Source organism: Netta rufina (assembly GCF_964035555.1).
Source record: "Netta rufina genome assembly, contig: SCAFFOLD_160, whole genome shotgun sequence".
Taxonomy (NCBI): Eukaryota; Metazoa; Chordata; class Aves; order Anseriformes; family Anatidae; genus Netta; species Netta rufina.
The window spans coordinates 1-27,982 of NW_028168852.1; the positions used below are offsets into that span (position 1 = coordinate 1).

Genomic DNA, 27,982 nt, shown 5'->3' on the forward strand with positions numbered 1-27,982 from the left:
CCCCAAGGTCACCCAAGGTGTCCCCAAGACCACCACTGATGTCCCCAAGCCATCGTTGATGTCCCCAAGTCAACGTTGATGTCCCCAAGGCCACCTATGATGTCCCTAAGCCATCGTTGATATCGCCAAGGCCATTGTTGATGTCCCCAAGGGCACCCGTGGTGTCCCCAAGGCCACCCATGATGTCCCCAAGACCACCATTGATGTCCCCAAGTCAATGTTGATGTCCCCATGGCCACCCATGATGTCCCCAAGGCCATTGTTAATGTCCCCAAGTCAACGTTGACATCCCGAAGGCCACCCAAAGTGTCCCCAAGTCAACGTTGATGTCCCCAGGGCCATTGTTGATGCCCCCAAGACCACCGTTGATGCCCCCAGGGCCACCCATGATGTCCCCAAGCCCACCGTTGGTGTCCCCAAGCCCCCCCGTGGTGTCCCCAAGCCCCCCCCCATGTCCCTTACTCTGCAGCTGGACGTCCCCCCCCAGGGCCGGCTCCTTGTCCAGGTCGTCCCGCGGCTCCTGGCTGTTGCGGAGGCTGAAGACCAAGCGGTGGAGCTGGGGACAAGAGGACACGGCGGGGGTGTCACCACGGTCACCCGGGTCCCTCCTCTTCATCCCATGGCCACCCGCTCCCTCATCTTCCTCCCATGGTCACCCAGGTCCCTCCTCTTCCTCCCGGGGTGGCCTGTGTCCATCGTGGACACTTGGGTCCCTCATCTTCATCATCTAGGGACACTTGGGTCCCTCATCTTCCTCCATGGCCACTTGAGTCCCTCATCTTCATCATCTACCCACACTTGGGTCCCTCATCATCATCATCATGGCCACTTGGGTCCCTCATCTTCCTCCGTAGACCCTTGGCTCCCTCATCTTCCTCCATGGCCACTTGAGACCCTCATCTTCATCATCTAACATCACTTGGGTCCCTCATCATCATCATGGCCACTTGTCTCCCTCATCTTCCTCCATGGCCACTGAGGTCCCTCATCTTCATCATCTAAGGACACTTGGGTCCCTCATCTTCATCATCTATGGACACTTGGGTCCCTCATCTTCCTCCATGGCCACTTGGGTCCCTCATCTTCATCATCTAAGGACCCTTAGGTCCCTCATCTTCCTCCGTAGACCCTTGGCTCCCTCATCTTCCTCCATGGCCACTTGGGTCCCTCATCTTCATCATCTACCCACACTTGGCTCCCTCATCTTCCTCCATGGCCACTTGAGTCCCTCATCTTCATCATCTACCCACACTTGGGTCCCTCATCATCATCATCATGGCCACTTGGGTCCCTCATCTTCCTCCATGGCCACTTGGGTCCCTCATCTTCATCATCATCTACCAACCTCCCCCCCATCATCATCATCCTCTCTCCCCCCCCCCCCAAATGTCACTCACGTCCCCCCCCAAATGTCACTCGCGTCCCCCCCCAAATGTCACTCACGTCCCCCCCCAAATGTCACTCACGCCCCCCCCCCCAAATGTCACTCACGTGCCGCCGGGGGATGGGCGGGTAGCAGAGCGAGACGGCGATGATGATGGCGCAGGTGGCGAGGAAGAGGACGATGGCGAAGTGCAGGTAGTGGAGGCCGCAGATGAAGGCCGGGCAGCGCCCGGGGGCCTCGCACGTCCCCGTCCCCAACACGAACTCCGGCACCATCCGGCCCAGGCCCAGCACCAGGCCCAGCACCAGGCCCCAGAAGGCGCCCTGGGGGGGGGGAGATGGGGCATGGGGGGGGGTCCCATGGGGGCCACTTGGGTCTCCTGGTGGCCACTTGGGTCCCCTGGTGGCCACTGGGATCTCCTGGAGGCCATTTGGGTCTCCTGGTGGCCACTTGGGTCTCCTGGAGGCCAATGGGATCTCTTGGGGGTCACTTGGGTCCCCTGGAAGCCAGTTGGGTCTCCTGGTGGCCACTTGGGTCTCCTGGAGGCCACTGGGATCTCCTGGAGGCCATTTGGGTCTCCTGGTGGCCACTTGGGTCACCTGGTAGCCACCTGGATTGCCCAGAGGCTACTTGGGCCTCCTGGAGGCCACTTTGGTCTCCTGGAGGCCACTTTGGTCCCATGGAGGCCACTGGGATCTCCTGGAGACCATTTGGGTCTCCTGGTGGCCACTTGGGTCTCCTGGAGGCCATTTGGGTCCCATGGAGGCCACTTGGGTCTCCTGGGGGCCATTTGGGCCTCCTGGAGGCCACTTGGGTCTCCTGGAGGCCACTGGGATCTCCTGGAGGCCATTTGGGTCTCCTGGTGGCCACTTGGGTCTCCTGGAGGCCACTGGGATCTCCTGGAGGCCATTTGGGTCTCCTGGTGGCCACTTGGGTCCCCTGGTAGCCACCTGGATTGCCCAGAGGCTACCTGGGCCTCCTGGAGGCCACTTTGGTCTCCTGGAGGCCACTTGGGCCTTCTGGAGGCTACTGGGATCTCCTGGAGGCCATTTGGGTCTCCTGGTGGCCACTTGGGTCCCCTGGAGGCCATTTGGGTCCCATGGAGGCCACTTGGGTCTGCTGAAGGCCACTTGGGTCTTCTGGAGGCCACTTGGGTCTCCTGGTGGCCACTGGGATCTCCTGAAGGCCACTTGGGTCCCCTGGAAGCCAGTTGGGTCTCCTGGTGGCCACTTGGGTCTCCTGGAGGCCACTGAGATCTCCTGGAGGCCATTTGGGTCTCCTGGTGGCCACTTGGGTCCCCTGGTAGCCACCTGGATTGCCCAGAGGCTACCTGGGCCTCCTGGAGGCCACTTTGGTCTCCTGGAGGCCACTTGGGCCTTCTGGAGGCTACTGGGATCTCCTGGAGGCCATTTGGGTCTCCTGGTGGCCACTTGGGTCCCCTGGAGGCCATTTGGGTCCCATGGAGGCCACTTGGGCCTCCTGGTGGCCACTTGGGTCCCCTGGAGGCCATTTGGGTCCCATGGAGGCCACTTGGGCCTCCTGGTGGCCACTTGGGTCCTCTGGTGGCCATTTGGATCCCCTGGTGGCCATCTTGATCACCCAGCGGCCACTTGGGCCTCCTGGAGGCCATTTTGGTCTCCTGGAGGTCACTTGGGCCTTCTGGAGGCTACTGGGATCTCCTGGAGGCCACCCGGACACTTCGGTCCCTTAGGTGCCACCCGGGTCCCCGTCAAGATCTCAGGGTCCCCACGAGGCCAGCTTGAAGCCACGGACACTTGGGGCCTTCATCTTCATCATCTACCAACACTTGGGGCCTTCATCATCATCTACAACCCTTGAGTCCCTCATCTTCCTCCCTAGACCCTTGGGTCCTTCATCTTCATCATCTACAACACTTGGGTCCTTCATCCTCATCTACAACCCTTGAGTCCCTCATCTTCCTCTTCCTCCATAGATTTGGGGCCTTCATCATCATCATCATCTAAGGACACTTGGGTCCTTCATCATCATCTTCAACCCTTGAGTCCCTCATCTTCCTCCGTATACCCTTGGGTCCTTCATCATCATCATCATCATCTATGGACACTTGGGTCCTTCTTCTTCTTCATCATCATCATCATCATCATCATCATCATCATCATCATCATCATCATCATCTATGGACACTCGGGTCCTTCATCATCATCTTCAACCCTTGAGTCTCTCATCTTCCTCCATAGACCCTCGGGTCCTTCATCATCATCATCATCATCATCATCATCATCATCATCATCATCATCATCATCATCATCATCATCTACGGACACTTGGGTCCTTCATCATCATCTTCAACCCTTGAGTCCCTCCTCTTCCTCCACAGACCCTTGGGTCCTCCATCATCAGCCTCCATAGACCCTTGTGCCCCTCACCTTCATCACCCACCACCCCTCCTCATCCTCCTCACCCCCCCCTCCCCCCAAAAAAAAACCCCAAACCCCCCTCCCCCGCTCACGGGCTCGTTGACGCGGGGCACGAAGATGGCGAGGAAGAAGACGGCGGCGATGGGGGGCGTGAGGAAGCTGCCCACGGCCTGGATGTAGTCGAAGAGGCGCCCGCCCTGCGCCGCCTGCACCACCGGCAGCCAGGCCAGGCTCAGGCCCACCAGGGCCACCATCCACAGCCTGCGGGGACACCGGTGACACCCCCCCGGTCACCCCTCCCGGTGGCGCCTCGTTGGGCGCGGTCAACGGTTGGCCAACGTTGGCCAACGTTGGCTGCGGTCCCTGTGGTGGTCCCGTGGTCCTGTGGTGGCCCCGTGGCTCTATGGTGGCCCCATGGACCTGTGGTAGCCCAATGGTGGCCCCGTGGTGGTCCTGTGGACCTATGGTGGCCCTATGGTGGCCCCGTGGCCCTATGGTGGCCCCATGGCTCTATGGTGGCCTCGTGGCCCTGTGGTGTCCCCATGGCCCTGTGGTGGCCCCGTGGTGGCCCTGTGGCTGTATGGTGTCCCCATGGACCTGTGGTGGCCCCATGGCCATGTGGTGGCCCTATGGTGGCCCTACGGCCCTATGGTGTCCCCATGGTGTCCCCATGGCCCTATGGTGGCCCTATGGACCTATGGTGGCCCCATGGACCTATGGTGGCCCCATGGACATATGGTGGCCCTGTGGTTGCCCCATGGTCCTGTGGTGGCCCCGTGGCCCTGTGGTGGCTCCGTGGCTCTATGGTGGCCCCATGGACCTGTGGTGGCCCCGTGGTCCCATGGTGGCCCTATGGTGGCCCTGTGGTCCTATGGTGGCCCCATGGTTGCCCCGTGGTCCTACGGTGGCCTCATGGCTCTATGGTGGCCCCATGGACCTGTGGTGGCCCTATGGTGGCCCTGTGGTGGCCCCATGGACCTATGGTGGCCCCATGGCCCTATGGTGTCCCCATGGTGGCCCTATGGACCTATGGTGGCCCCATGGATTTATGGTGGCCCCATGGTTGCCCCGTGGAACTATGGTGGTCCCCATGGTGTCCTTGTGGCCCTATGGTGGCCCTGTGGTGGCCCTGTGGCCCTATGGTGTCCCCATAGACTTGTAGTGGCCCCATGGACCTATGGTGGCCCTATGGTGGCCCCATGGCTCTATGGTGGCCCTATGGACATACGGTGGCCCCCTGGTGTCCCCATGGACCTATGGTGGCCCTATGGCCCCGTGGTGGCCCCATGGTCCTGTGGTGGCCCCCATGGATCTGTGGTGGCCCCATGGCCCTATGGTGGCCCCATGGTTGCCCCGTGGAACTATGGTGGTCCCCATGGTGTCCTTGTGGCCCTATGGTGGCCCTGTGGTGGCCCTGTGGCCCTATGGTGTCCCCGTGGACTTGTAGTGGCCCCATGGACCTATGGTGGCCCTATGGTGGCCCCATGGCTCTATGGTGGCCCTATGGACATATGGTGGCCCCCTGGTGTCCCCATGGACCTATGGTGGCCCTATGGCCCCGTGGTGGCCCCATGGTCCTGTGGTGGCCCCCATGGCCCTGTGGTGTCCCCATGGTGGCCCTATGGACCTATGGTGGCCCTATTGTGGCCCTGAGGTCCTATGGTGGCCCCAGGGCCCTGTGGTGGCCCCGTGGCTCTATGGTGGTCATATGGACCTATGGTGGCCCTATGGTGGCCCCGTGGTCCTATGGTGGCCTCATGGCTCTATGGTGGCCCCATGGACCTGTGGTGGCCCTATGGTGGCCCTGTGGTGGCCCCATGGACCTATGGTGGCCCTATGGCCCTGTGGTGGCCCCATGGCCCTATGGTGGCCCCATGGTTGCCCCGTGGAACTATGGTGGTCCCCATGGTGTCCTTGTGGCCCTATGGTGGCCCTGTGGTGGCCCCATGGCTCTATGGTGGCCCTATGGACATATGGTGGCCCCCTGGTGTCCCCATGGACCTATGGTGGCCCTATGGCCCTATGGTGGCCCCATGGTCCTGTGGTGGCCCCCATGGATCTGTGGTGGCCCCATGGCCCTATGGTGGCCCCATGGTTGCCCCGTGGAACTATGGTGGTCCCCATGGTGTTCTTGTGGCCCTATGGTGGCCCTGTGGTGACCCTATGGCCCTATGGTGTCCCCATGGACTTGTAGTGGCCCCATGGACCTATGGTGGCCCTATGGTGGCCCCATGGCTCTATGGTGGCCCTATGGACATATGGTGGCCCCCTGGTGTCCCCATGGACCTATGGTGGCCCTATGGCCCCGTGGTGGCCCCATGGTCCTGTGGTGGCCCCCATGGATCTGTGGTGGCCCCATGGCCCTATGGTGGCCCCATGGTTGCCCCGTGGAACTATGGTGGTCCCCATGGTGTCCTTGTGGCCCTATGGTGGCCCTGTGGTGGCCCCATGGCTCTATGGTGGCCCTATGGACATATGGTGGCCCCCTGGTGTCCCCATGGACCTATGGTGGCCCTATGGCCCTATGGTGGCCCCATGGTCCTGTGGTGGCCCCCATGGATCTGTGGTGGCCCCATGGCCCTATGGTGGCCCCATGGTTGCCCCGTGGAACTATGGTGGTCCCCATGGTGTTCTTGTGGCCCTATGGTGGCCCTGTGGTGACCCTATGGCCCTATGGTGTCCCCATGGACTTGTAGTGGCCCCATGGACCTATGGTGGCCCTATGGTGGCCCCATGGCTCTATGGTGGCCCTATGGACATATGGTGGCCCCCTGGTGTCCCCATGGACCTATGGTGGCCCCCCGTGGCCCTGTGGTGGCCCCATGGCTCTATGGTGTCCCCATGGCCCTATGGTGGCCCCATGGCCCTAGGATGGTCCCCATGGTGCCCCCATGGCCCTATGGTGGCCCCGTGGTGGCCCTGTGGCCCTATGGTGTCCCCATGGACTTGTAGTGGCCCCATGGACCTATGGTGGCCCTATGGTGGCCCCATGGCTCTATGGTGGCCCCATGGACCTATGATTGTCCCCGTGGTGTCCCTATGGTGTCCCCATGGCCCTAGGATGGTCCCCATGGTGCCCCCATAGCCCTATGGTGTCCCCGTGGTGGCCCCGTGGCCCTATGGTGGCTCCATGGCCCTATGGTGGTCTCCATGGTGTCCCCATGTCCCCGTGGTGTCCCCACGTCCCCCCGGTGTCCCCGCGGTGTCCCCACCTGCCGGCTATGAGCAGCTGGCGCTGGCTGGCGTGGGGCCGCAGGCGCCGGTAGATGTCGAGGGAGAAGATGGCGCTGGCGCTGGCAAAGATGGAGGCCAGCGAGGACATCAGGGCCGCCAGCACCGCCGCCAGCATCAGCCCCCGCAGCCCTGCCGGGGGGGCGGTAATTAGGCCAGGCGCTAATTAGGGAGCCCTAACGCAACGTGGTGGGCCTCCAGCAGGGCCACGGAGGTCGGAATCGGGGGTTAATGGCGGCTAATCTGGGATTATTGGCCTCTAATCTGGGATTATTGGCTTCTAATGTGGGATTAGTGCTGCTAATATGGGATTAGTGGTCGGTAATATGGCATTTATGGTCTCTAATATGGGATTAATAGCCTGTAATATGGGATTATTGGCCTCTAATATGGGATTAATGGTCGGTAATATGGGATTTATGGTCTTTAATATGGGATTAATAGCCTGTAATATTGGATTAATGCTGCTAATATGGGATTAATGGTCGGTAATATGGCATTTAAGGTCTCTATTATGGGGTTAACGTCCTCTAATATAGGATTATTGGACTCTAATATGGGATTAACGGCCTCTAATATGGGATTATGGCCTCTAATATGGGATTAGTGCTTCTAATACGGGATTAATGGTGGGTAATATGGCATTTATGGTCTCTAATATGGGATTAACGGCCTCTAATATGGGATTATTGGACTCTAATACGGGATTAATGGCTTCTAATATGGGATTAATGGCCGTTAATCAGGGATTAATAGATTTACTAGCTGCTAATAACCCATTAATAGGCATTAATAATCCCCTAATGATCCTCAATTACCTCTAATAACCCCCAATAACCCTCGATTACCACCCATAATCCCATAATAACCCTCGATTACCACTAATAATCCCCGATTACCGTCCATAATCCCCTAATAGCCCTCAATTACCACTAATAATCCCCTAATAACCCCGAATACCACTACTAATCCCATAGTACCCCTCGATTACTATGAATAATCCCTTTATAACCCCCTATTACCACTAATAACCCACCATTAACCCCACATAATCCCATATAACCCCATATAATCCCATATAATCCCATATTATCCCATATAATCCCACATAACCCCATATAATCCCATATAATCCCACATAATCACATATAATCCCACATAATCCCATATAATCCCATATATTCCCATATAATCCCACATAATCCCATATAATCCCACATAATCCCATATAATCCCGTACCGGTGGGCAGCAGGGTGACGACGAGCCGCGGGTACGCCACGTTGGAGCAGCCGGCGGGGGAGCCGCAGGCCCGCAGGCACTGCTCGGGGTCCGCGCAACCCACCACATCTGCGGGACGCCGGATTAAGGGATTAGGGCCGGGATTAGGGGGCTGAGGGGCCGGGTAAGGGGCTGGGTAAGGGATTAAGGTGATAATGGGTGGGATTAAGGGCCTAAAAAGTGGAATTAGGGGGTTTAGGGGCGGGATTAGGGAGTTGAGGGGCCGGGTAAAGGGATGAGGCGAGGGATTAAGATGATAATAGGTGGGATTAAGGGCCTAAAGAGTGGGATTAGGGGTTTTAGGGGCGGGATTAGGGGGTTGAGGGGCTGGGTAAGGGGATGAGGCGAGGGATTAAGGTGATAATGGGTGGGATTAGGGGCCTAAAGAGTAGGATTAAGGGATTAGGGGCGGGATTAGGGGTTTTAGGGGCGGGATTAGGGGGCTGAGGGGCTGGGTAAGGGGATGAGGCGAGGGATTAAGGTGATAATGGGTGGGATTAAGGGCCTAAAGAGTGGGATTAGGGGTTTTAGGGCCGGGATTAGGGGGCTGAGGGGCTGGGTAAGGGATTAAGGTGATAATGGGTGTGATTAGGGGCCTAAAGAGTGGGATTAGGGGTTTTAGGGCCGGGATTAGGGGGCTGAGGGGCCGGGTAAGGGGATGAGGCGAGGGATTAAGGTGATAATGGGTGGGATTAAGGGCCTAAAGAGTAGGATTAGGGGTTATAGGGCCGGGATTAGGGGGTTGAGGGGCTGGGTAAGGGGATGAGGCGGGGGATTAAGGTGATAATGGGTGGGATTAAGGGCCTAAAGAGTGGGATTAGGGGTTTTAGGGGCGGGATTAGGGGTTTTAGGGGCGGGATTAGGGGGCTGTGGCGCTGGGGAAGGGGATGAGGCGAGGGATTAAGGTGATATGGGTGGGATTAAGGGCCTAAGGAGTGGGATTAGGGGTTTTAGGGGCGGGATTAGGGGGTTGAGGGGCTGGGTAAGGGGATGAGGTGAGGGATTAAGGTGATAATGGGTGGGATTAAGGGCCTAAAGAGTAGAATTAAGGGATTAGGGGCGGGATTAGGGGTTTTAGGGGCGGGATTAGGGGTCCGAGGGGCTGGGTAAGGGGATGAGGCGAGGGATTAAGGTGATAATGGGTGGGATTAAGGGCCTAAAGAGTAGGATTAAGGGTTTTAGGGGCTGGATTAGGGGGCTGAGGGGCTGGGTAAGGGGATGAGGCGAGGGATTAAGGTGATAATGGGTGGGATTAAGGGCCTAAAGAGTGGGATTAGGGGTTTTAGGGGCGGGATTAGGGGGCTGAGGGGCTGGGGAATGGATTAAGGTGATAATGGGTGGGATTAGGGGCCTAAAGAGTGGGATTAGGGGTTTTAGGGGCGGGATTAGGGGTTTAGGGGCTGGGTAAAAGGATGAGGCGAGGGATTAGGGGGAATAAAGGCGAGATTATGGGGGTTAGGGGTGGGATTAGGGATTAGGGGCGGGATTATTGGGATTATTGGGGTATAAGGGGCGGGATTAGGGGGTCAGGGGCAGGTTTAGGGATTATGGGGCAGGATTAGGGCGGAATCCGTGGTTTCGATGTGAGATTAGGGGATTTAGGGGCGGGATTATGGGGATTAGGGGTGAGATTAGGGGTCTGAGGCACGAGATTATGGGATTAGGGGCGGGATTAAGGGTTTAGGGGGGATTAGGAGCAGGAATAGGGTGGGATTAGTTGAGTTTAGAGGGATTTGGGGCGGGATTATTGGGATTATTGGGGACAAGGGGCGGGATTAGGGGAATGGGGTGGGATTAGATGAGATTAGGGGGATTTGGGGCGGGATTATTGGGATTATTGGGGGATTTGGGGCGGGATTAGGGGAATGGGGTGGGATTAGAGGAGATTAGGGGGGATTTGGGGCGGGATTAGGGGAATTTGGGGGGATTGGTGGTGGGATTAGGACGGATTATAGGACTAAGGGCGGCCATCTTGGGCGGCGGCCATCTTGGGTGGCGGCCATCTTGGGCGGCCATTTTAGGTAGCCCCATTGGGCGGCCATCTTGGGCGGCCATCTTTGATGGCGGCCATCTTGGGCGGCGGCCATCTTGGGTGGTGGCCATTTTAGGTAGCCACGTTGGGCGGCCATGTTGAGTGGCGGCCATCTTGGGTGGCGGCCATCTTGGGTGGCGGCCATCTTGGGTGGCAGCCATCTTGGGTAGTGGCCATCTTGAATGGCGGCCATCTTGAATGGCGGCCATCTTGGGCGGTGGCCATCTTTGGTAGCCATTTTAGGTAGCCATCTTGGGCGGCCATCTTGGACAACCATCTTGGGTGGCGGCCATTTTAGGTAGCCCCATTGGGCAACCATCTTGGGCGGCCATCTTTGATGGCAGCCATCTTGGGTAGCCATCTTGGGCAACCATTTTGGGTGGCCATCTTGGGTGGCGGCCATCTTGGGTGGCAGCCATATTAGGTAGCCACATTGGGCGGCCATCTTGGGTCGCCATGTTGGGCAACCATCTTGGACGGCCATCTTTGATGGCGGCCATCTTGGGCGGTGGCCATCTTGGGTAGCCATTTTAGGTAGCCACATTGGGTAGCCATCTTGGGCAACCATCGTGGGCGGCCATCTTGGGTGGTGGCCATCTTGGGTGGCAGCCATATTAGGTAGCCACATTGGGCAACCATCTTGGGTAGCCATCTTTGATGGCAGCCATCTTGGGTGGCGGCCATCTTGGGTGGCCATTTTAGGTAGCCATCTTGGGCAGCCATCTGTGATGGCGGCCATCTTGGGTAGCCATTTTAGGTAGCCACATTGGGCGGCCATTTTGGGCAACCATCTTGGGCGGCCATCTTGGGTGGCGGCCATCTTGGGTGGCAGCCATCTTGGGCTGTGGCCATCTTGGGCAGCCATTTTAGGTAGCCCCATTGGGCAGCCATCTTGGGTCGCCATGTTGGGCAACCATTTTGGGTGGCCATCTTGGGTGGTGGCCATCTTGGGTGGCCATTTTAGGTAGCTCCATTGGGCAACCATCTTGGGCAACCATCGTGGGCGGCCATCTTTGATGGCAGCCATCTTGTGCAGCCATCTTGGGCAACCATCTTGGGTGGCGGCCATCTTGGCCACCCCCTTTAGCACCTCCCCCTGTCCCCGGGCAACCATTTGAGGATTGTGGCTAGCGGGGGGCGGGGCGGGCACACACCGGGGAAGAGGAGGCGGGCGGCCATCTTGGGTGGCAGCCATCTTGGGCTGTGGCCATCTTGGGCAGCCATTTTAGGTAGCCCCATTGGGCAGCCATCTTGGGTCGCCATGTTGGGCAACCATTTTGGGTGGCCATCTTGGGTGGCGGCCATCTTGGGCGGCCATTTTAGGTAGCCCCATTGGGCAACCATCTTGGGTGGCCATCTTTGATCGCGGCCATCTTGGGTGGCAGCCATCTTGGGCGGCCATTTTAGGTAGCCACATTGGGCGGCCATCTTGGGTCGCCATGTTGGGCAACCATCTTGGGCAGCCATCTTTGGTGGCGGCCATCTTGGGAGGCGGCCATTTTAGGTAGCCACATTGGGTAGCCATCTTGGGCAAGCATTTTGGACGGCCATCTTTGATGGCAGCCATCTTGTGCAGCCATCTTGGGCAACCATCTTGGGTGGCGGCCATCTTGGCCACCCCCTTTAGCACCTCCCCCTGTCCCCGGGCAACCATTTGGGGATTATGGCTAGCGGGGGGCGGGGCAGGCACGCACCGGGGAAGAGGAGGCGGGCGGCCATGCCGGGCAGCACCATGAGGAAGACGGGCAACACCTTCAGGTAGCCGCAGAGCACGCAGCCCGCCCGCACGTGCAGCAGCGAGCGGCCCGCCAGGCAGCGCTGCACGATCACCTGCCGGCACCAGTGCTCCCAGTCACTCCCAGTAGCTCCCAGTAACAACCAGTAGCTCCCAGTAGCTTCTAATCCCCACCCACTCCTACCTAAAACCCATTCCAGTAGCTCCCAGTCCCTCCCAGTTGCTCCCAGTCTCTTCAAATCCCCTCCCAGTCCCTCCTAATCCCCACCCTGTAGTTCCCACTCCCTCCGAATCCCCTCCCAGTAGCTCCCAGTTCTTCCCTGTCCCTCCCAGTAGCTCCCAGTTCCTCCTAATCCCCTCCCACTCCTGCCTAAAACCCTTTCCAGTAGCTCCCAGTAGCTCTCAGTCCCTCCCAGTCCCTTCTAATCCCCTCCCATCCCCTTCCAGCCCCCTCATACCCCCTCCCAGTGCTTCCCAGTCCCCTCCCAGTCCCCCCCAGTGCCCTCCCAGTCCAAACCAGTCCCCTCCCAGTCCCTCCCACTGCCCCCCAGTCCCCTCCAGTATAAACCAGTCCCTCCCAGTCTCCCCCAATGACCCCCCAATGCCCTCCCAGTCCCCCCCAATCCCCTCCCAGTGCTTCCCAGTTGCTCCCAGTGCCTCCCAGTCCCCTCCCAGTGCCTCCCAGTCCCCTCCAATCCCCCCCAATCCCCTCCCAATCCCCTCCCAATCCCTCCCAGCCCCCCTCCCAGTGCCTCCCAGTACCTGGTCGGTGCACCAGTACCAGCCGGCGGTGACTCCCAGTCCCAGTAAGAGCCCGGGCCAGGGCAGGTCGGTGCCGGGGGGGCGCAGCAGGCGCAGGGCCAGGGCCCGGGGCGAGGGGCACGGCCCCGACGCGTTGTGGGGCAGCGCCAGGGGGAAGCGATGCCACAGGGACGGCAGCCCCCCCACCGCCGACAGGGCTGCGGGACCAGTAGGAACCAGTAAGAACCAGTATAGACCAGTATAGACCAGTATGAGCCACTATAAGCCAGTATAAGCTGGGATAAAGGGGTATAAACCAGTAGAAACCAGTATGAACCAGTGCTAACCAGTATGAGAGAGTAGAGCCCACTAAGGTCCAAACCAGTTTGGAACACTAGAAACCAGTATGAACCAGTATAAACCAATATAAACCACTAATAAGCCAGGACAAGTCACTATAAGCCACTAGAAACGACTATAAACCAGTACAAACCAGTATGAACCAGTGCTAACCAGTATGAGAGAGTAGTGTCCACTAAGGTTTAAACCAGTATGGAACACTAGGAACCAGTATAAACCAGTATTAACCAGTATAGACCAGTATAGAGCAGTACAGACCAATATGAGCCACTATAACCCAGTATAATCCCATATAAAGTGGTATAAACCAGTATGAACCAGTGCTAACCAGTATGAGAGAGTAGAGTCCATTATGGTCCTAACCAGTATGGAACACTAGGAACCAGTATAAACCAGTATAAACCAATATAAACCACTAATAAGCCAGGACAAGTCACAATAAGCCACTAGAAACGACTATAAACCAGTACAAACCAGTATGAACCAGTGCTAACCAGTATGAGAGAGTAGAGTCCACTAAGGTTTAAACCAGTATGGAACACTAGGAACCAGTATAAACCAGTATAAACCAGTACTAACCAGTATAAGCCACCATAAGCCAGTATAAAGTGGGATAAACCAGTAGAAACCAGTATGAACCAGTGCTAACCAGTATGAGAGAGTAGAGCCCACTATGGTCCAAACCAGTATGGAACACTAGGAACCAGTATAAACCAGTATGAACCAGTAAACACCAATATAAACCACTATAAGACATTATAAACCAATATAAAAAACTAGACTTGACTATAAACCAGTACAAACCAGTACAAACCAGTACGAACCAGTGCTAACCAGTATGAGAGAGTAGAGCCCACTACGGTTCAAACCAGTATGGAACACTACGAACCAGTACAAACCAGTATAAACCAGTAAATACCAGAACAAACCACTATAAACCAGTATAATCCCCTATAAAGTGGCATAAACCAGTAGAAACCAGTATGAACCAGTGCTAACCAGTATGAGAGAGTAGAGCCCACTAAGGTTCAAACCAGTTTGGAACACTAGAAACCAGTATAAACCAGTAAGAACCAGTATAAACCAATATAAACCAGTAAGACCCAGTGCTAACCAGTATGAGCTACTATAAACCAGCATAAACCATTATAAACCAGTAGGAACCACTATAAACCAGTACAAGCCCCTATAAACCAGTAGGAACCCAGTATTACCCAAGACATGCAAACCAGTACGAACCAGTATGAACCAGTATGAACCAGTACAAACCACTATAAACCAGTATGAACCAGTACGAACCAGTATGAACCCGTACGAACCAGTATGAACCAGTATAGCCTAACAACTGCCTCCCAGTCCCTCCCAGTCCCTCCCAGTGCCCCCCAGTCCCCTCCCAGTCCCCTCCCAGTATAAACCAATCCCCTCCCAGTGCTCCCAGTGCCCTCCCAGTATAAACCAGTCCCCTCCCATTCCCTCCCAGTTCCCTCCCAGTACAAACCAGTCCCCTCCCAGTGCTCCCAGTCCCTCCCAGTCCCTCCCAGTCCCTCCCAGTCCCCCCCCAACCCCTCCCAGTCCCCCCCAGCCCCCTCCCCGTATAGACCAGTCCCTCCCAGTATAAACCAGTCCCCTCCCAGTGCCCTCCAGTCCCCTCCCAATCCCCCCCAATCCCCTCCAATCCCCCCCCACCCCCTCCCAGTGCCCCCCCAGTCCTCTCCCAGTATAAACCAGCCCCCTCCCAGTATAAACCAGTGCCTCCCAGTATAAACCAGTCCCCTCCCAGTGTCCTCCAGTCCCTCCCAATCCCCTCCCAGTCCCTCCCAGTCCCTCCCAGTGCCCCCCAGTCCCCTCCCAGTATAAACCAGTCCCCTCCCAGTGCTCCCAGTCCCTCCCAGTCCCTCCCAGTCCCCCCCCAACCCCTCCCAGTCCCCCCCAGCCCCCTCCCAGTATAAACCAGTCCCCTCCCAGTATAAACCAGTGCCTCCCAGTATAAACCAGTCCCCTCCCAGTGCCTCCCAGTATAAACCAGTCCCCTCCCAGTCCCTCCCAGTCCCTCCCAGTGCCCCCCAATCCCCCCACAGACCCCCCCACCCCCTCCCAGCCCCCCCCGGCCCCCTCCCAGTATAAACCAGTGCCTCCCAGTATAAACCAGTCCCACCGTACGCCGCCAGCACCGAGGCCCCGCCCACGATCAGCAGCGTCTGCACCACGTCCGCGTACATCAGCGCCGCCAGGCCCCCTGAGGCCACGCCCCCTTTAGGCCACGCCCCCCCTCCGACCACGCCCACCTCAAGCCACGCCCCCCTCCGGCCCCACCCACCCAAGCCCCGCCCCCTCGGACCCCGCCCATTTAAGCCCCGCCCCTTTTGACTCCGCCCCGCCCCTTACCCTGTGGTTCCCCTCCCTGTAGCCCCACCCCCTTTAAGCCACGCCCCCTTTAGCCCCGCCCCCTTAGACCCCGCCCATTTAATCCCCACCCCCTTAAGCCCCTCCCCCTCCAACCCCACCCCCTTAGGCCACGCCCCCTCCCTTCAAGCCCCGCCCCTTTCCCCACCCACCTCCCACCCTTTACCCCCACCCCTTTAAACCCCGCCCCTTTAAGCCCCTCCCCGTTAGACCCCGCCCCCTTTAGCCCCACCCCTTAAGCCCCACCCCCTTAAGCCCCTCCCCCTCCAACCCCACCCCTTTAGGCCACGCCCCCTCCCTTTAAGCCCCGCCCCTTTGCCTCCACCCCACCCCTTACCCCGTGGCTCTGTCCCCATAGCCCCGCCCCCTTTAAGCCCCTCCCCCTTTAGCCCCGCCCCCTTAGACCCCACCCATTTAATCCCCACCCCCTTAAGCCCCTCCCCCTCCAACCCCACCCCCTTAGGCCACGCCCCCTCCCTTCAAGCCCCGCCCCTTTCCCCTCCCCACCCTTTACCCCCTGCCCCCCAGACCCCTCCCCTTTAAACCCCGCCCCCTTAGACCCCGCCCCCTTAGACCCCACCCCCTTTAGCCCCACCCCCTTAAGCCCCTCCCCCTTCAACCCCACCCCTTTAGGCCACGCCCCCTCCCTTCAAGCCCCGCCCCTTTCCCCTTCCCCCTCCCCACCCTTTCACCCCTGCCCCCCAGACCCCTCCCCTTTAAGCCCCTCCCCCTTAGACCCCGCCCCCTTAGACCCCGCCCCCTTAAGCCCCACCCCCTTAAGCCCCTCCCCCTCCAACCCCACCCCCTTAGGCCACGCCCCCTCCCTTCCAGCCCCGCCCCTTTCCCCTCCCCACCCTTTCACCCCTGCCCCCAGACCCATCCCCTTTAAGCCCCTCCCCCTTAAACCCCGCCCCCTCAGACCCCGCCCCTTCAGACCCCGCCCCCTCAGACCCCGCCCCCTCAGGCCCCGCCCCTTTAGGCCCCGCCCCCCTAAGCCCCGCCCACCGGTGGCCGTGTAGATGCCGGTGGCCGCCAGCAGCGCCCCCACGGCCCCGTAGAGCTCCCAGCCCAGCGCCTCCCGGATGAACACGGCCCCCGAAAACATGTCCACCTGCGGACCCAAAATCCCCCGAATTCACCCCAAAACGGCAGCCGGGATCCGTAAGGAACCCCAGTCCCAGAGGGTGTGGTCGTAAAACCCCAAATCCCCAAAATCTGCCCCAAATCCTATAGAAAACCCCAAATATCAAAGGATATGGCCACCCACCAGACCCAAAATCCCCAGAATTTACCCCAAAATATCACCCTCAAACCCCCAAAATCCCCAAAACCCAGAGAGTGTGGCCATAAAACCCCAAATCCCCCAAATCTGCCCCAAATCCTATAAGGTTCTGCCCCTAATCCTATAGAAACCCCAAGTCCCATAGGATATGGCCACCTGTGGAGACCCAAAATCCCCGGAATTTACCCCAAAATATCACCCTCAAACCCCCAAAATCCCAAAGTTCTGGAGTACACAGCCATAAAACCCTAAATCCCCCAAATCTGCCCCAAATCCTAGAAAGTTCCACCCCAAAACCTATAAAAAACACAAATCCCATAGGATATGGCTACCCACCAGACCCAAAATCCACACAATTCACCCCAAAATTTCAGACTCCAACCCCCCAAATCCCCCAAACCCAGAGGGTGTGGCCATAAAACCCCAAATCCCAGAGATTCGCCCCAAATCCTACAAAATTCTGCCCCAAATCCTATAGAAACCCCAAGTCCCATAGGATATGGCCACCTGTGGAGACCCGAAATCCTCGGAATTTACCCCAAAATATCACCCTCAAACCCCCAAAATCCCAAAGTTCTGGAGTACACGGCCATAAAACCCTAAATCCCAGAGATTTGCCTCAAATCCTATAAGGTTCTGCCCCAAATCCTATAGATACCCCAAGTCCCATAGGATATGGCCACCTGCGGACCCAAAATCCCCCGAATTCACCCCAAAATGGCAGCCGGGATCCGTAAGGAACCCCAGTCCCAGAGGGTGTGGTCGTAAAACCCCAAATCCCAGAGATTCGCCCCAAATCCTACAAGGTTCTGCCCCAAATCCTATAGGATATGGTCACCCGCCAGACCCAAAATTCTCAGAATTTACCCCAAAATATCACCCCCAAACCCCCCAAATCCCCAAAACCCAGAGAGTGTGGCCATAAAACCCCAAATCCCCAAAATCTGCCCCAAATCCTATAAAGTTCCACCCCAAATCCTATAGAGAACCCCAAATACCAAAGGATATAGCCACCCACCAGACCCAAAATCCTCAGAATTTACCCCAAAATATCACCCTCAAACCCCCAAAACCCAAAGTTCTGGAGTACACTCCCATAAAACCCTAAATCCCAAAAATCTGCCCCAAATCCTACAAAATTCTACCCAAATCCTATAGAAACCCCAAATACCAAAGGATATAGCCACCCACCAGACCCAAAATCCTCAGAATTTACCCCAAAATATCACCCCCAAACCCCCCCCCCCAAAATCCCCAAATCCTGCAGTACATGGCCATATATCCCCAAATCCCAGAGATTTGCCCCAAATCCTACAAAATTCTGCCCCAAATCCTATAGAAACCCCAAGTCCCATAGGATATGGCCACCTGTGGAGACCCAAAATCCCCGGAATTTACCCCAAAATATCACCCTCAAACCCCCAAAATCCCAAAGTTCTGGAGTACACGGCCATAAAACCCTAAATCCCAGAGATTTGCCCCAAATCCTACAAAATTCTGCCCAAAATCCTATAGAAAACCACAAATACCAAAGGATATGGCCACCTGCGGACCCAAAATCCCCCAAATTCAACCCAAAACGGCAGCCGGGATCCGTGGAGGAACCCCAGTCCCAGAGGGTGTGGTCGTAAAACCCCAAATCCCAGAGATTTGCCCCAAATCCTATAAAAAGCCCCCAAAACCCCCGAAAAACCCCAAATCCTACAAAAATCCCAAAACCCCATAAAAAACCCAAATCCCCCAAAACCCCCTAAAACCCCCAAATTCCCAAATTCCCCAAAATCCCCAAATCCCCCCAAACTCCCCCAAACCCCCCTTGACCCCCCTGACCCCATAACCCCATAAAACCCCATAAAAACCCCAAATCCTATAAAAACCCCAAAAACCCTATAAATCACCCCAAATCCCTTAAAACCCTCTAAAACCCCCAAAACCCCTTAAAACCCCAAAACCCCCAAATCCCCCCAAACTCCCCCAACCCCCCCCTGAACCCCCTGACCCCATAACCCCATAAAACCCCATAAAAACCCCCAATCCTACAAAAACCCCAAAAACCCCATAAATCGCCCCAAATCCTGACCGAGACGCGGGCGGCCCCGTAGAGCAGCAGCGAGAGCAGCGCCAGCAGCGGCTGCAGGCGCCCGGCCCCGAAGCGCAGCGCCAGGAACCGGGGCAGCGTCGGCACCTGGGTTATACTGGTTTGTACTGGTTTATACTGGTTTATACTGGTTTGGACTGGTTTGGACTGGTTTGGACTGGGAGGGCACTGGGAGGGGGCTGGGAGTGATATAGGAGGGGATTGGGAGCACTGGGAGGGCACTGGGGGGGACTGGGAGGGGGTTGGGGGGCACTGGGGGACACTGGGAGGGACTGGTTTATACTGGTTTATACTGGTTTGGACTGGTTTGGACTGGGAGGGCACTGGGAGGGGCTGGTTTGGACTGGGAGGGCACTGGGAGGGCACTGGGAGGGCACTGGGGGGGTTGGGGGGGGACTGGGAGGGCACTGGGAGGTTCTGGGAGGGGGTTGGGGGGCACTGGGATGGACTGGTTTATACTGGGTTATACTGGTTTGGACTGGTTTATACTGGTTTGGACTGGTTTGGACTGGGAGGGGGCTGGGAGTGATATAGGAGGGGATTGGGAGCACTGGGAGGGGACTGGGAGGGACTGGGAGGGGGTTGGGGGGCACTGGGGGACACTGGGAGGGACTGGTTTATACTGGTTTGGACTGGTTTGGACTGGGAGGGCACTGGGAGGGCACTGGGAGGGCACTGGGAGGGCACTGGGGGGGTTGGGGGGGGACTGGGAGGGAACTGGGAGGTTCTGGGAGGGGGTTGGGGGGCACTGGGAGGGACTGGTTTATACTGGTTTATACTGGTTTGGACTGGTTTGGACTGGGAGGGGGGCTGGGAGCGATATAGGAGGGGATTGGGAGCACTGGGAGGGCACTGGGAGGGCACTGGGGGGAACTGGGAGGGGGTTGGGGGAGTATGAGGGGGGATTGGGAGGTACTGGGATGGACTGGTTTATACTGGGTTATACTGGTTTGGACTGGTTTGGACTGGGAGGGCACTGGGAGGGCACTGGGAGGGGGCTGGGAGCGATATAGGAGGGGATTGGGAGCACTGGGAGGGGGTGGGGAGGGACTGGGAGGGACTGGGAGGGGATTGGGGGGCACTGGGGGGCACTGGGGGAGGGACTGGTTTATACTGGTTATATACTGGTTTGAACTGGGAGGGCACTGGGAGGGGCTGGTTTGGACTGGGAGGGCACTGGGAGGGCACTGGGAGGGCACTGGGGGGGTTGGGGGGGGACTGGGAGGGCACTGGGAGGTTCTGGGAGGGGGGTTGGGAGGCACTGGGAGGGACTGGTTTATACTGGTTTATACTGGTTTATAGTGGTTTGGACTGGTTTGGACTGGAGGGGGCTTGGAGCGATATAGGAGGGGATTGGGAGCACTGGGAGGGCACTGGGGGGGACTGGGAGGGATTGGGGGTGTATGAGGGGGATTGGAAGGGACTGGGATGGACTGGTTTATACTGGTTTATACTGGTTTGGACTGGTTTATACTGGTTTGGACTGGGAGGGCACTGGGAGGGCACTGGGGGGGGTTGGGGGAGCACTGGGAGGGGACTGGAGGGGATTGGGGGGTATGAGGGGGGATTGGGAGGTACTGGGATGGACTGGTTTATACTGGTTTGGACTGGTTTATACTGGTTTGGACTGGTTTGGACTGGGAGGGGGCTGGGGCGCGATATAGGAGGGGATTGGGAGCACTGGGAGGGCACTGGGGGGGCACTGGGGGGGACTGGGAGGGGGTTGGGGGGCACTGGGATGGACTGGTTTATACTGGGTTATACTGGTTTGTACTGGTTTATACTGGTTTGGACTGGTTTGGACTGGGGGGGGCACTGGGAGGGCACTGGGGGGGGGGCACTGGGGGTGGCTGGGGGGGCACTGGGGGGGACTGGGAAGGGACTGGGAGGGATTGAGAAGGGGTTGGGGGGCACTGGGGGGCACTGGGAGGGACTGGTTTATACTGGTTTATACTGGTTTGGACTGGTTTGGACTGGGAGGGCACTGGGAGGGGGCTGGGAGCGATATAGGAGGGGATTGGGAGCACTGGGAGGGGGTGGGGAGGGACTGGGAGGGCACTGGGGGGCACTGGGAGGGACTGGTTTATACTGGTTTATACTGGTTTGGACTGGTTTGGACTGGGGGGGGCACTGGGAGGGCACTGGGGGGGCACTGGGGGTGGCTGGGGGGGCACTTGGGGGGGGGACTGGGAAGGGACTGGGAGGGATTGGGAAGGGGTTGGGGGGCACTGGGGGGCACTGGGAGGGACTGGTTTATACTGGTTTATACTGGTTTGGACTGGTTTGGACTGGGAGGGCACTGGGAGGGGGCTGGGAGCGATATAGGAGGGGATAGGGAGCACTGGGAGGGGACTGGGGGGGACTGGGAGGGGGTTGGGGGGGCACTGGGAGGGAATGGTTTATACTGGTTTGTACTGGTTTGGACTGGTTTATACTGGAGGGGGCTGGTTTGGACTGGTTTGGACTGGGAGGGCACTGGGAGGGCACTGGGAGGGCACTGGGGGGGTTGGGGGGGGGACTGGGAGGGCACTGGGAGGTTCTGGGAGGGGGTTGGGAGGCACTGGGAGGACTGGTTTATACTGGTTTATACTGGTTTATAGTGGTTTGGACTGGTTTGGACTGGGAGGGGGCTGGGAGCGATATAGGAGGGGATTGGGAGCACTGGGAGGGCACTGGGGGGGACTGGGAGGGGATTGGGGGGTGTATGAGGGGGATTGGAAGGGACTGGGATGGACTGGTTTTATACTGGTTTATACTGGTTTGGACTGGTTTATACTGGTTTGGACTGGGAGGGCACTGGGAGGGCACTGGGGGGGGTTGGGGGAGCACTGGGAGGGGACTGGGAGGGGATTGGGGGGGTATGAGGGGGGATTGGGAGGGTACTGGGATGGACTGGTTTATACTGGTTTGGACTGGTTTATACTGGTTTGGACTGGTTTGGACTGGGAGGGGGCTGGGAGCGATATAGGAGGGGATTGGGAGCACTGGGAGGGCACTGGGGGGGCACTGGGGGGGACTGGGAGGGGGTTGGGGGGCACTGGGATGGACTGGTTTATACTGGGTTATACTGGTTGTACTGGTTTATACTGGTTTGGACTGGTTTGGACTGGGGGGGCACTGGGAGGGCACTGGGGGGCACTGGGGGTGGCTGGGGGGGCACTGGGGGGGACTGGGAAGGGACTGGGAGGGATTGAGAAGGGGTTGGGGGGCACTGGGGGGCACTGGGAGGGACTGGTTTATACTGGTTTATACTGGTTTGGACTGGTTTGGACTGGAGGGCACTGGGAGGGGGCTGGGAGCGATATAGGAGGGGATTGGGAGCACTGGGAGGGGGTGGGGAGGGACTGGGAGGGCACTGGGGGGCACTGGGAGGGACTGGTTTATACTGGTTTATACTGGTTTGGACTGGTTTGGACTGGGGGGGCACTGGGAGGGCACTGGGGGGGCACTGGGGGTGGCTGGGGGGGCACTGGTGGGGGACTGGGAAGGGACTGGGAGGGATTGGAAGGGGTTGGGGGGGCACTGGGGGGCACTGGGAGGGACTGTTTATACTGGTTTATACTGGTTTGGACTGGTTTGGACTGGGAGGGCACTGGGAGGGGGCTGGGAGCGATATAGGAGGGGATAGGGAGCACTGGAGGGGACTGGGGGGGACTGGGAGGGGGTTGGGGGGCACTGGGAGGGAATGGTTTATACTGGTTTGTACTGGTTTGGACTGGTTTATACTGGGAGGGGCTGGTTTGGACTGGTTTGGACTGGGAGGGCACTGGGAGGGCACTGGGGGGGTTGGGGGGGTATGAGGGGGATTGGAAGGTACTGGGAGGGACTGGTTTATACTGGTTTATACTGGTTTGTACTGGTTCATACTGGGAGGGGACTGGAGGGGTACTGGTTTACACTGGGACGGACTGGTTTATACTGGGAGGGACTGGGAGGGGACTGGGGGGGGACTGGGACCAGTATGGAAGGGACTGGGAGCACTGGAAGGGGACTGGGAGGCACTGGTTTATACTGGTTTATACTGGTTCATACTGGGAGGGGACTGGAAGGGTACTGGTTTACACTGGGACGGACTGGTTTATACTGGGAGGGACTGGGAGGGGACTGGGGGTGGACTGGGACCAGTATGGGAGGGGACTGGGAGCACTGGGAGGGATTGGGAGGGGATTGGAGGCACTGGTTTATACTGGTTCATACTGGGAGGGGACTGGAATGGTACTGGTTTATACTGGGACGGACTGGTTTATACTGGGAGGGACTGGGAGGGGACTGGGGGGGAACTGGGACCAGCATGGGAGGGACTGGGAGCACTGGGTGGGGACTGGGAGGCACTAGTTTATACTGGTTTATACTGGTTTATACTGGTTTGGACTGGTTTATACCGGGAGGGGGCTGGGCGGGCTGGGAGCGGCCCCGCCCACCCCCGTGACGTCACGGTGACGTCACGATGACGTCATCACTCACCCCCGCCCGCAGGTAGATGGGGCCGAACACCCAGCCCAGCAGCAGCACCACGAACATGGCCTGGGGGCGGGGCCAAAAGGGGGCGGGGCCAAAGGGGGCGTGGTCAGAACGGGGGCGTGGTCAGAGAGGGGGAGGGGTCAGAAAGGGGTGGGGTCAAAGGGGGCGTGGTTAGAGAGGGAGGGGTCAAAGGGGGCGGGGTCAGAAGGGGGTGGGGACGGAGGGGGTGGAGTCAGAGGGGGCAGAGGGGGCGGGGCCAAGAGGGGGCGTGGTCAGAAAGGGGGCGGGGTCAAAGGGGCGTGGTCAGAAAGGGGCGTGGTTAGAAGGGAGAGGGGTTAGAAAGGGGAGGGGTCAGGAAGGGGGCGGGGTCAGAAAGGGGGCGGGGTCAAAAGGGGGCGGGGCCAGAAAGGGGAGGGGCCGGGGGTGGAGTCAGAGGGGGCGGGGCCAGAGGGGAAAGGGGTCATGAAGGGGGTGGAGTCAAAAGGGGGCGTGGTCAGAAAGGGGGCGTGGTTAGATGGGGGAGGGGCCAGGAAGGGGGTGGGGTCAGAGAGGGGAGGGGTTAGAAGGGGGCGTGGTTAGGAAGGGGGCGTGGTCAGAAGGGGTGGAGTTAGAGAGGGGCAGGGTCAAAGGGGGCGGGGCCCAAAGGGGGAGGGGCCAAAGGGGGGCGGGGTCAGGAAGGGGAGGGTCCAAAGGGGGCGTGGCCAGAGGGGGTGGGGTCAGAGGGGGGGGCGGGGTTATAAAGGGGGCGTGGTTGGAGAGGGGGCGGGGTCAAAAGGGGGCGGGGTCAAAAGGGGGCGGGGTCAAAAGGGGGCGGGGTCAAAAGGGGGCGGGGTCAGAAAGGGGCGGGGTCAGGAAGGGGTCGTCTGTGGGGCAGGATCTATGGGGCAGGGGTCAATCTATGGGGCAGGGCGTGGGGGGATCTATGGGGCAGGGGATGTATGGGCCCCTATAGGTCCCTATAGGTCCCCCTATGGGCCCCCATGGCTCCCTATGGGTCCCTATAGCCCCTATAGACCCTCATATGGCCCCTATAGGCCCTATAGGTCCCTATGTGTCCCTATGGTGTCTATGGGTCCCTATGGACTCTATGGGCCCCTATAGCCCCTATAGGCCCCTATGGCCCCTATAGCTCCCTATAGCTCCCTATATGTCCCTATGGTCTCTATGGCCCCTATAGGCCCCTATATGGCCCCTATAGCTCCCAATAAGTTCCTATGTGTCTCTATGGGCCCCTATAACTCCCTATAGGTCCCTATAGCCCCTATATGGCCCCTATAGCTCCCTATAGCTCCCTATAGGCCCCTATAGGCCCCTATGGCCCCTATGGCCTCTATAGGCCCCTATGTGTCCCTATGGTCTCTATGGGTCCCTATGGCCCCTATAGGCCCCTGTAGGCCCCTATGGTCCCTATAGGCCCTATAGGCCCCTACGGTCTCAATGGGTCCCTATAGCCCCTATAGGCCCCTATATGGCCCCTATGGCCCCTATAGCCCCTATAGGCCCCTATGGTCCCTATAGGCCCTATAGGCCCCTACGGTCTCAATGGGTCCCTATAGCCCCTATAGGCCCCTATATGGCCCCTATAGTCCCTATAGGCCCCTATGGTCTCTATAGGCCCCTCTAGGCCCCTATGGCCCCTATAGCTCCCTATAGGTCCCTATGTGTCCCTATGGACTCTATGGGCCCCTATAGCCCCTATAGGCCCCTATGGCCCCTATATAGCCCCTATAGGCCCCTATAGGTCCCTATGTGTCCCTATGGCCCCTATAGACCCCTGTATAACCCCTATAGGCCCCTATGGCCCCTATAGGTCTCTATGGGTCCCTATAGGCCCCTATAGCCCCTATAGGCCCCTATGGCCCCTATGGTCTCTATAGGCCCCTCTAGGCCCCTCTAGCCCCTATAGGCCCCCTATATGGTCCCTATAGCCCCTATAGCTCCCTATAGGCCCCTATGGTCCCTATAGGTCCCTATGTGTCCCTATGGCCCCTATAGACCCCTGTATAACCCCTATAGGCCCCTATGGCCCCTATAGCCCCTATATGGCCCCTATAGGCCCCTATGGCCTCTATACGCCCCTCTAGGCCCCTATGGCCCCTATAGCTCCCTATAGGTCCCTATGTGTCCCTATGGACTCTATGGGCCCCTATAGCCCCTATATAGCCCCTATAGGCCCCTATGGCCCCTATAGGTCTCTATGGGTCCCTATAGGCCCCTATGGCCCCTATAGCCCCCTATAGGCCCCTATAGCCCCTATATGGCCCCTATAGCCCCTATAGCTCCTTATAGGTCCCTATGTGTCCCTATGGACTCTATGGGCCCCTATAGCCCCTATATAGCCCCTATGGCGCCTATAGCCCCTATATGGCCCCTATAGGCCCCTATGGCCCCTATAGCTTCCTATAGGTCCCTATGTGTCCCTATAGTCTCTATGGGTCCCTATAGGCCCCTAGAGGTCCCTATAGGTCCCTATGGCCCCTATGGTCTCTATAGGCCCCTCTAGGCCCCTCTAGCCCCTATAGGCCCCTATGGTCCCTATAGGTCCCTATGTGTCCCTATGGTCTCTATGGGTCCCTATAGGCCCCTATAGCCCCCTATAGGCCCTATAGCCCCCTATAGCCCCCCTATGTCCCCTATATGTCCCCTATAGGTCCCTCACGTGCCACTCGAAGGCCGCCACCCGCCAGCCCCGAGGCGGCCCCGGTGCCCGCCAGCCCCACAAAGTGCCCGGAGCCGATGTTGGAGGCGAAGAGCGAGGCCCCCACCTGGGAACGGACCCAAAAACCCCACGAATCACCCCAAAACACAAGCACCCCCCAAAATGGGCCCAAACCGCCCCGAAATGGGCCCAAACCGGCCCAAAATGGACACAAACAGACCCAAAATGGGCCCAAACCACCCCGAAATGGGCCCCAAATGCCCCCCAAATGCCCCCAAACTGACCCAAACCCACCCCAAAATACCCCAAAATGGGCCCAAAATACCCCAGCATACCCCAAAACCACCCCAAAATGGCCCCAAATGCCCCCAAACCACCCCAAACTGGCCCAAAATACCCCAAAATGGGAGTGAGGGGACCCGAAGTACCCCCAAAATGGGCCCAAACCACCCCCAAAATGGCCCCCAAATAACCCAAATCCTCCCCATTTTTCCCCAAATTCCCCCAATCTTCCCCCAAATCCCCCCAAATCTCCCATTTTCCCTCCAAAATTCCCCCAAATCCCCCCCAAATTCCCCCCAAGTCCCCCAAAATCCCCCAAATCCCCCCCAAACCCCTAATCCCCCCAATTTTCGCCCAAATCCCCCCAAATCCCCCCAAATACCCCCAAATCCCAATTTTCCCCCCAAATCCCCCAATTTCCCCTCAAATCCCCTCAAAGTCCCCCAAACCCCCAATTTTCCCCCAAATCCCCCCAAATCCCCCAAATTCCCCCAAATCCCTAAAATCCCCCAATTCCCGCCAAAATCCCCCCAAATCCCCAATTTTTCCCCCAAATCCCCCAAATCCCTCAAATCCCCCAATTTCCCCCCAAATCCCCCCAAATCCCCCCAAATCCCCAATTTTTCCCCCAAATCCCCCCAAATCCCCCCAAATCCCTAAAATCCCCCAATTCCCCCCAAAATCCCCCCAAATCCCCAATTTTCCCCCAAATCCGCCCAAATCCCCACAATTTTCCCCCAAATCCCCCCAACCCCCCCAATTTTTCCCCCAAATCCCCCAAATCCCCCCAAACCCCCCAATTTTCCCCCAAATCCCCCCAAATCCCCAAATTCCCCCCCAAATCCCCATTTTTTCCCTCAAACCCCCCAAAATCCCCCCAAATCCCCCCAAAATCCCCCAAATCTTCCCAAAATCCCCCAAATCCCCCTTTTTCCCCCCAAATCCCCAAATCCCCCCAAAATTCCCCCCAAATCCTCCATTTTCCCCCAGTATCCCCAAAATCCCCCATTTTTCCCCCAAATCCCCCCAAATCCCCCCAAATTCCCCCAAATTTCCCCCCTAAATCCTCCCCAACCCCCTCCCGCCCCCCAAAGTCCCAAAATCGCCGTTTTTCGCCCCAAATCACTCACGCTGCCCCAGCCCATTCGCTGCCCGGCCAGGAAGAACCCGGAGACGGAGCTGCGGGAACCGCGCCGCAGGGACTGGGGGCACCAGTACAGACCAGTAAGGACCAGTACGGACCAGTATGGACCAGTATGGACCAGTACTGACCCATACGGACTGGTATGGACCAGTACAGACCAGTACAGGACCAGTATGTACCGGTACAGACTGGTATGGATTGGTACAGGACCAGTATAGGACCAGTACAGACCAGTAAGGACCAGTATGAACCGGTACAGGACCAGTATGGACCAGTACAGACCAGTATGGACCAGTACAGACCAGTATAGACTGTTATAGGATCAGTACAGGACCAGTAGGGACCAGTACAGACTGGTATGGACTGGTACAGGACCAGTACAGACCAGTATAGGACCAGTACAGACCAGTACAGGACCAGTATGGACCGGTACAGACTGGTATGGATTGGTACAGGACCAGTATAGGACCAGTACAGACCAGTAAGGACCAT

General features: G+C 58.3%; 1 protein-coding gene across 1 annotated transcript; it reads right to left on the reverse strand.

Moving 5' to 3' along the window:
- Positions 1-262: 262 nt before the first annotated feature.
- LOC311221800 (sodium/glucose cotransporter 2-like) lies at positions 263-27,982 on the reverse strand (the record flags this gene model as incomplete). The annotated part of the gene is given in 15 exon segments (XM_084307199.1): positions 263-556; positions 1,492-1,707; positions 3,876-4,044; positions 6,996-7,146; positions 8,255-8,362; positions 12,020-12,155; positions 12,823-13,019; positions 15,317-15,397; positions 16,570-16,675; positions 18,927-19,112; positions 23,409-23,468; positions 26,065-26,076; positions 26,078-26,170; positions 27,477-27,548; positions 27,845-27,982. Coding segments are annotated over 15 exon segments (2,019 nt in total).